At 39.7% G+C, this 10,341-nt stretch overlaps 1 protein-coding gene across 1 annotated transcript; it reads right to left on the bottom strand.

Moving 5' to 3' along the window:
• Positions 1-6,344: 6,344 nt before the first annotated feature.
• LOC135539342 (chymotrypsin A-like) lies at positions 6,345-9,785 on the bottom strand. The gene is made up of 6 exons (XM_064965165.1): positions 9,730-9,785; positions 8,958-9,141; positions 8,625-8,703; positions 7,463-7,643; positions 6,908-7,041; positions 6,345-6,556 (listed from the first exon to the last, which is right to left on the bottom strand). The coding sequence occupies exons 1-6, from the start codon at positions 9,779-9,781 to the stop codon at positions 6,395-6,397; spliced, it is 792 nt and encodes a 263-aa protein (XP_064821237.1). The 5' UTR covers positions 9,782-9,785; the 3' UTR covers positions 6,345-6,394.
• Between the last annotated feature and the right edge of the window lie 556 nt (positions 9,786-10,341).

Genomic DNA, 10,341 nt, shown 5'->3' with positions numbered 1-10,341 from the left:
ATTACTGTCGAGACATATCACTGGTTATTACTGTAGAGACACATCACTGGAGTTATTACTGTAGAGACACATCACTGGAGTTATTACTGTCGAGACATATCACTGGAGTTATTACTGTCGAGACATATCACTGGAGTTATTACTGTCGAGACACATCACTGGAGTTATTACTGTCGAGACACATCACTGGAGTTATTACTGTCGAGACACATCACTGGAGTTATTACTGTCGAGACACATCACTGGAGTTATTACTGTCGAGACATATCACTGGAGTTATTACTGTAGATACATATCACTGGAGTTATTACTGTAGAGACATATCACTGGTTATTACTGTAGAGACATATCACTGGAGTTATTACTGTCGAGACATATCACTGGAGTTATTACTGTCGAGACATATCACTGGAGTTATTACTGTCGAGACATATCACTGGAGTTATTACTGTCGAGACATATCACTGGAGTTATTACTGTCGAGACATATCACTGGAGTTATTACTGTCGAGACATATCACTGGTTATTACTGTTGAGACATATCACTGGAGTTATTACTGTTGAGACATATCACTGGAGTTATTACTGTAGAGACATATCACTGGAGTTATTACTGTAGAGACATATCACTGGAGTTATTCCTGTAGAGACATATCACTGGAGTTATTCCTGTAGAGACACATCACTGGAGTTATTACCGTCGAGACACATCACTGGAGTTATTACCGTAGAGACACATCACTGGAGTTATTACTGTCGAGACATATCACTGGAGTTATTACTGTCGAGACATATCACTGGAGTTATTACTGTCGAGACATATCACTGGTTATTACTGTCGAGACATATCACTGGAGTTATTACTGTCGAGACATATCACTGGAGTTATTACTGTCGAGACATATCACTGGTTATTACTGTCGAGACATATCACTGGAGTTATTACTGTAGAGACATATCACTGGAGTTATTACTGTCGAGACATATCACTGGAGTTATTACTGTAGAGACATATCACTGGTTATTACTGTAGAGACATATCACTGGAGTTCTTACTGTAGAGACATATCACTGGTTATTACTGTAGAGACATATCACTGGTTATTACTGTAGAGACATATCACTGGAGTTATTACTGTAGAGACATATCACTGGAGTTATTACTGTTGAGACATATCACTGGAGTTATTACTGTTGAGACATATCACTGGTTATTACTGTTGAGACATATCACTGGTTATTACTGTAGAGACATATCACTGGAGTTATTACTGTTGAGACATTTCACTGGTTATTACTGTCGAGACATATCTCTGGTTATTACTGTAGAGACATATCACTGGAGTTATTACTGTTGAGACATTTCACTGGTTATTACTGTCGAGACATATCACTGGTTATTACTGTAGAGACATAGCTGTGGCTAGCTGAAAGAGGTGGGGCTAATGGGACAGGCCACTAGCTGTGGCTAACTGAAAGAGGTGGGGCTAATGGGACAGGCCACTAGATGTGGCTAGCTGAAAGAGGTGGGGCTAATGGGACAAGCCACTAGCTGTGGCGAGCTGAAACAGATGGGGCTAATGGGACAGGCCACTAGCTGTGGCGAGCTGAAAGAGATGGGGCTAATGGGACAGGCGACTAGCTGTGGCTAGCTGAAAGAGATGGGGCTCATGGGACAGGCCACTAGCTGTGGCTAGCTGAAACAGATGGGGCTCATGGGACAGGCCACTAGCTGTGGCTAGCTGAAAGAGGTGGGGCTAATGAGACAGGCCACGAGCTGTAGCTTGTGGGTCATTTCCCAGGACACCGTAGGCTACAGATACTGTATAGGATAAATACATGATGTAAACTATCCATTCATCACTATATTATACTGTTACGAATCCCTTTTGGCCCGACAGTCTAGGGGGGATGGTAATGAGACCCGTAACATAACTCATGCAAATTATTATTGTGACAAAGGAAAAGTGTGAACGAAATAACCACGACAACAGAAATCTACCGTCAAACTCTAGGTTTATTTATAAACACACGGTAATGGGGGGAGCAGGAAAAGGGGCTGAGCTGGACCCAAGGAAAGAAACAATAAGTATTCAAAAACACCCCTAAGCTAGACTAGCCTACTTTAACAACAGCTAACTACCTAACCAAAAATACAGTGGGTGGTCCGCCCAGTTCTAACTACTGTATTTAACAAAGTACACCTACGGGTAGTGTATGCCCATGGGCGACTTGTCTTGGTTTGCCCCTTTTCCCACCAGCAATCAAACACAAACACCATAACCTAAAACAATACTCACAGGTGATGACAAAGTGCTATGAGGTGCTTAAACAAAAGAGAGGTTAAGACACAAAGCGAGAGTGAAACACAGAGACCTACAGACATGACATTTACAGAGAGATTGAGCTCTAGAACAAACAAATGATGGGGTTTTTAAACCATGGGGAAGGAACTGTGATAGGTTAGGAAATAGGAGGAGGTGTGTCTTCTGATTGATGATTGATTGTTGACTGATTGGGGAGTGATGATTTTCACCTGTGAGGGGAGAAGGAGAGAAAAGAAACACACACACAGGATACACACACACACAGGATAACTGTATCCGTAACAATACCATCACTATATTATACCCTCACTATATAATACCATCACTATATTATACCATCACTATATTATACCATCACTACATTATACCCTCACTATATTATACCATCACTATATAATACCATCACTACATTATACCCTCACTATATTATACCATCACTACATTATACCCTCACTATATTATACCATCACTATATTATACCATCACTATATTATACCATCACTATATTATACCATCACTATATTATACCATCACTACATTATACCATCACTATATTATACCATCACTATATTATACCATCAATTCATTATACCATCACTACATTATACCATCACTATATTATACAGTCACTATATTATACCATCACCATATTATACCATCACTATATTATACCATCACTATATTATACCATCACCATATTATACCATCACTATATTATACCATCACTATATTATACCATCACTATATCATAACATCACCTCACTATACAATCACTATATTATACCATCACTATGTTATACCATCACTATATTATACTATCCATCACTATGTTAAACCATCACTAAATTATACCATCACTATATCATAACATCACCTCACTATACAATCACTATATTATACCATCACTATGTTATACCATCACTATATTATACTATCCATCACTATGTTAAACCATCACTATATTATACCATCACTATATAATACCATCACTATATAATACCATCACTATATAATACCATCACTATATTATACCATCACGATATTATAAATATATTATACCATCACTATATTATACCATCACTATATTATACCATCACTATATAATACCATCACTATATGTCAGGATTTGGCCAGGGTTGTTCCGGGTTTTGGTCACTAGATGCCCCCATTGTGCTTTTTGACCTTATGTTTTTTCCCTTGTTCCCCATTATTATTTGCACCTGTGCCTCGTTTCCCCTGATTGTATTTAAACCCTTAGTTTCCCTCAGTTCTGTGCTCTGTGTTTGTATGTTAGCACCCAGCCCTAGTGTTCTGTGTATTCTTGTCGATTCCGGTGGATGCTCTTGTGGAAATCTGTTTTTGGTTTTGAGTATCTCTTGAGGCTTTTTTGTGCTATTCCTACCACCTTTTGGATTTGCCATTTTTGTATTGAAGGACTTCTCTTTTTTACTTTAATACACCGTCTTAAGTACTGCTGTGTCTGCCTCATCTTCTGGGTTCTGCTGACTATTCGTGGCTCAGTTGGTTAAGTGACTGTTTCTCACTCCGGAGACCCAGGTTCGTAACCGGGTCCTGACACTATATTATACCATCACTATATTATACCATCACTACGTTATACCATCACTATATTGTACCATCAGTATATTATACTATAATTATATTTAACAATCACTACATTATACCATCACTATATTATACCATCACTACGTTATACCATCACTACGTTATACCATCACTATGTTATACCATCACTATGTTATACCATCACTATATTATACTATAATTATATTAACAATCACTATATTATACCATCACTATATTATACCATCACTATATTCCATTACTATATTATACGATCACTATGTTATACCATCACTATGTTATACCATCACCTCACTATACCATCACTATATTATACCATCACTATAATATACTATCACAATATTATACCCTCACCATTTTATACCATCACTATGTTATACCATCACTATGTTATACCATCACTATATTATACCATCACTATATTATACCATCACTATATTATACAATCACTATATTATACCATCACCATATTATACCATCACTATATTATACCATCACTATATTTTACCATCACTATATTATACCATCACTATATTATATCATCACTATATTCCATTACTATATTATACAATCACTCATTATATGATCACTATGTTATACCATCACTATGTTATACCATCACTATATTATACCATCACTATATTATACCATCACTATATTCCATTACTATATTATACCATCACTACATTATATGATCACTACGTTATACCATCACTATGTTATACCATCACTATATTATACCATCACTATGTTATACCATCACTATATTATACCATCACTATATTATATCATCACTATATTCCATTACTATATTATACGATCACTACATTATATGATCACTACGTTATACCATCACTACGTTATACCATCACTACGTTATACCATCACCTCACTATACCATCACTATATTATACCATCACTATATTATACCATCACTATTTTATACCCTCACCATATTATACCATCACTATATAATAAATATATTATAGCATCACTATATTATACCATCACTATATTATACCATCACTATATTATACCATCACTACATTATACCATCACTATATTATACCATCACTATATTATACCATCACTATATTATACCATCACTACGTTATACCATCACTACATTATACCGTCACTACATTATACTCCTCCTTTTCACGCTGCTTGGGTTATTCTGTCATGGTCATCATAAAGAGGAGGACTCTTTAAAACATCTTCTGGTTGGGGGGCAGTATTGAGTAGCTTGGGTGAATAAATTGCCCAAAGTAAATGGCCTGCTCCTCAGTCTCAGTTGCTAATATATGCATATTATTATTAGTATTGGATAGGAAACACTCTAAAGTTTCTAAAACTGTTTGAATGATGTCTGTGAGTATAACAGAACTCATATGGCAGGCAAAATCCTGAGGAGAAATCAAAACAGGAAGTGAGAAATCTGAGCTTTGTATGTATTCCCCAGAGTCCCCGATGAAATCCCCTTGAGATATGAATGATGTTGCACTGTCTAGGGGTTCCACTAGATGTCAACCATCTATAGAAATTTGAATGAGACATCTACGTTGTTGTGGGAGTGAATGAGAGCAGAATCTATCAGGTGTCTGGCAGTCAGCCATTTTCTAATCACGCTTATTCCTCATGGTATCCACTTGCGTTCCATGAAGACACAAAGGAAAACTCCGTTTGGAACTTTATTGAAGCTATATGTTAAAAACATCCTAATGATTGATTCTGTACTTAGTTTGACATGTTTCTTCGACTTGTAATATTATTTTTTGAAGTTTTTGTCCGATGTAACGCTGACCAGAATGAGCGTTTGGATATGTATACCTAACGCTCTAACAAAAGAAGGTATTTGGACATAAATAACGGACATCATCGAACAAAACAAACATTTATTGTGGACCTGGGATTCCTGGAGTGCTTTCTGATGAAGATCATCAAAGGTACGGGAATATTTATCATGTAATTTCTTGTTTATGTTGACGCCATCATTGTGGCTACTGTGACTTTTTCTTCTGAGCGCCGTCTCAAATTATTGCATGGGTTTCTTTTTCCCTAAAGTTGTTTTGAAATCTGACACAGCGGTTGCATTAAGGAGAGGTATATCTATAATTCCATGTGTATAGCTTGTATTATCATCTACATTTATGATGAGTATTTCTGTTGAATGATGTGGCTATGCAAAATCACTGGATGTTTTTGGAACTAGTGAATGTTGATATCATGGATGGTCAGTCCTTGCATCCACAGATTTATCTTTGTATTTGAGAGTGGTTACATTTCTCAAGCACCATCCCCCCGCTTTTAACCAGAACAGTGTTGGAGAGAACGCTTTGTTATTCCGTTAACTGCTGATTGCTGCATTAACTATCAAAACCCACGTTTCAAGAAACACCAAGGAACAAATATGTTACTAGAAACTACTTTTATTTTTTTTTATGGAGATGAAGCTGAAAACTTAGTTGGAGGCGATGGTCTGGTCGATGTAGGAGCGGAGCTCGGTGACGCGGGCGTACACTCCGGGCATAGTGGTGGTGCAGGTTCCACTGCCCCAGGACACAATACCAACCAGGGTCCAGGCACCAGCCTTCTCACAGACCAGGGGGCCACCAGAGTCACCCTGGAGGAACACAAAAAGGAGCACAGAAAGAGTTAGAGTCTCTCTCTAGGGATTTATTTTTTATGTTCAGAGTTTGTGCTCGGCTGTTTCCAAAAAAATTAAGAACTAAGGAAACACCAAGCTTTAATTGATGCAATGACTGTTTTAACCCGTGTAAATAACTGTAAAAGTTCAGATTGAACTCTGCCATTAGTCAGATTGTGATAGGTTCAGTGTCATGGCATGTAACAGTGTGTCAGGGATTGTTTGTGTAGAAAAATATGGGATTCTTCCAACGAGGAAGTCTGAAAACCCTGGCAATGTTTTGGAAGTTTACCGGAATGTTCCAACCCTATGGTTTGTGTTACTCACCATGCAGGAAGATGCTCCATCGGCTCCAGCACAGATCATGAGGTCGGTGATCTTGGAGCCCCAGAACTTCTGGCACTGAGCCTTGGTCAGCAGGGGAAGAGCAGCTTGCTGCAGCAGGGCAGGGGTGTCAGCAGCTGGAACCAGAGGACACCAAGGGTCAGGTAACTCTTAGAAACCGGTCAGCCAATCACCATCTTTCTCACATTATTAGACTACAAGCATCTCAAGACTACACTGAAACCCAACTGAAAAGTAATTTTTTTAAACAGATTGAGCCAACTGAAACGTCATTTTTCAAATAGATTGAGCCAACTGAAATGTCATTTTTGAAACAGATTGAGCCAACTGAAACGTCATTTTTCAAATAGATTGAGCCAACTGAAATGTCATTTTAAAACAGATTGAGCCAACTGAAACGTAATTTTTCAAATACATTGAGCCAACTGAAATGGAAACTTTCAACTATACCAAACATACCGCTAGTCAAAAAAAACTAACCAAGGTTTGTCTGACTTTACAATGAGACCTAGAAAAGCTGTAGTGATTATTGGTTACCGTTGTAGCGGGTCAGACCCCAGCCGGAGGTCACACACGTCCTGCCACCGGGGAAGTCATCGTTGGTCTCAGCAACGCACACGGGGGACACGCGGGTTCCCAAGAGGGCGGGCGTGGCCAGCTTGATCAGGGTGATGTCGTTGTTGATGGTGAAGCCGTTGTAATTGGGGTGCTTGAAGACCTAGTCAGGACACAAGGCCACAACGTTTGTGATTGAGATGGAATGTTAATGCGCTGAGCAGATCGTTATCGTTTGAGTTGATGTGACTTTACTTCAAAATAAAAGTCTAGATGTTGAAATTGTAGTAATAGTTAGGAAAGGAAGGATATATAGGGGACAGTGGGGATGTATAGGGGACAATGGGGATATATAGGGGACAATAGGGATATATAGGGGACAGTAGGGATATATAGGGGACAGTGGGGATATATAGGGGACAATAGGGATATATAAGGGACAATAGGGATATATAGGGGACAGTAGGGATATATAGGGGACAGTGGGGATATATAGGGGACAGTGGGGATATATAGGGGACAGTGGGGATATATAGGGGACAATAGGGATATATAGGGGACAGTGGGGATATATAGGGGACAATAGGGATATATAGGGGACAGTGGGGATATATAGGGGACAGTAGGGATATATAGGGGACAGTAGGGATATATAGGGGACAGTGGGGATATATAGGGGACAGTGGGGATATATAGGGGACAGTGGGGATATATAGGGGACAATAGGGATATATAGGGGACAGTAGGGATATATAGGGGACAATAGGGATATATAGGGGACAGTAGGGATATATAGGGGACAGTAGGGATATATAGGGGACAGTGGGGATATATAGGGGACAATAGGGATATATAGGGGACAGTAGGGATATATAGGGGACAATAGGGATATATAGGGGACAGTAGGGATATATAGGGGACAGTGGGGATATATAGGGGACAGTGGGGATATATAGGGGACAGTGGGGATATATAGGGGACAGTGGGGATATATAGGGGACAGTAGGGATATATAGGGGACAGTGGGGATGGAAAGGTGGAACTTTTACTCATCTTTATCTTTACTTCAAAATAAAAGCCTAGATGTTAAAATTGTAGTAATAGTTGTGTGTGTGTGTGTGTGTGTGTGTGTGTGGTTGTTTACCTGGCCAACCTTGATGGTCTGGATGTTCTCAGCGTTGGACGAGCGATCGTGCTCTCCCAGGATCACACGGTGAGAGGTCCTGAAATAGTTTCAAAAAATTAACATAATTTAGCTACTTTAGCAATATGCTAGCCGGCTTTGAGCTAATTAGCATTAGCATTATCTAGTTTATATCCAGTTTTTAGTTAGTTAGCATTAGCAAGCTTTTAGCTAGTTAGCAATAGCTATCTTTTAGCTAGTTAGTATGAGCATTAGCTAGATTTTAGCTAGTTTTTTAGCTAGTTAGCATGTTGCTACACTTATGAAGGTTATGGCTCAGCAGCCAGCACTCACTTCACGCTGCAGTGGGCAGCAGTCACAACCCAGTTCTCGTTGATCAGAGAGCCGCCACAGAAGTGGAATCCAGTGTAGTCCTGGAGGGACACCTGCCAGGGCCAGGAGCCGGGCACAGCCTCCTCACCGTTGACGATGCGGGCGTAACCAGACACCACAGGCCGGATGGCGGGTTTACCACAGCCTAAAGACAGAGATTATGGGTCAGAGGTCAAGTTTGGCTGCTCCAACAGAGATTCCAACAGTGACAGTTTCTGAATTACGTCTTTACAGAATATAAATACAACGCTGCCTATTGTAGTACCACTTGAAATGTTATTGACCAGAGCAGTCAACTACTATCAAATACTTATTTTACCCGATAAATAAATCAAATTAAGTTTTATTTCTACAGCACATTTCAGACATGGGAATGCAACACAATGTTCTTCACAGGAAGAAACAACTAAAAACAATTCAAATTAAAACTGAAATATTTACTACACAACAAACATATGACAATAAAAAAATAGAAAAGAATAACAATAAAAACCAGAATGACTACAAAGCCAACCTAAGGTATCCTACAATGAATCCTACAATGAATCCTACAAGGTATCCTACAAGGAATCCTACAATGAATCCTACAAGGTATCCTACAAGGTATCCTACAAGGTATTCTACAAGGTATCCAACAAGGTATCCTACAAGGAATCCCACAAGGAATCCCACAAGGTATCCTACAAGGCATCCTACAAGGCAGACAATGGCATAAACATGGACATTTTCTCACCGTAGGCTGCGCCGGCGAAGGCAAGGCAGGAGAGGATCAGCAGGCAGTTCATGTTTTCAGCGTAATGGAGTGAGGCACACAGCATGGGGTCTTTTATACAGAAACCACGGCTCTGACTCTGCATTCCCCTCCACCCCGTGTGTGTGTGTGTGTGTGTGTGTGTGTGTGTGTGTGTGTGTGTGTGTGTGTGTGTGTGTGTGTGTGTGTGCCTCACCTGTCCATCTGCAGATAACAGGGGACATTTTCTCACACCGTTACAGAACATTACGGGGTTACGAAAAGGTCGTTTGTTGGAATATTTCTTGAAAATGACCAATGGAAGAAAGAAAATGGAGACAATGTTGGCTTGTGGTAAATATTCCCCAAAGGAGATCCTCGCTCTCTCTGAAAGCATGATAGCTGTGTTACTTAGACAACTCATGAAGGGCGGCAGGTAGCCTAGCAGTTAGAGTGTTGGGCCAGTAACCAGCAGTAGCCTAGCAGTTAGAGTGTTGGGCCAGTAACCAGCAGGTAGTCTAGTGGTTAGAGTGTTGGGCCAGTAACCAGCAGTAGCCTAGCAGTTAGAGCGTTGGGCCAGTAACCAGCAGGTAGTCTAGTGGTTAGAGTGTTGGG

This window comes from Oncorhynchus masou, unplaced genomic scaffold, assembly GCF_036934945.1.
Source record: "Oncorhynchus masou masou isolate Uvic2021 unplaced genomic scaffold, UVic_Omas_1.1 unplaced_scaffold_675, whole genome shotgun sequence".
Classification (NCBI taxonomy): Eukaryota; Metazoa; Chordata; class Actinopteri; order Salmoniformes; family Salmonidae; genus Oncorhynchus; species Oncorhynchus masou.
Note: the sequence above shows the minus strand (reverse complement) of the source record. Positions and strands in the feature narration are given on the sequence as shown.

Excerpts from the sequence above, each read along its gene's own strand:
- LOC135539342 (XM_064965165.1), bottom strand. The coding sequence starts at position 9,781 with ATGAACTGCCTGCTGATCCTCTCCTGCCTTGCCTTCGCCGGCGCAGCC. Across the intron at positions 9,142-9,729 it reads CTTCGCCGGCGCAGCCTACG|GCTGTGGTAAACCCGCCATC; the intron begins GTGAGAAAATGT and ends CTCTGTCTTTAG. Across the intron at positions 7,042-7,462 it reads GGGTCTGACCCGCTACAACG|CTGCTGACACCCCTGCCCTG; the intron begins GTAACCAATAAT and ends CTCTGGTTCCAG.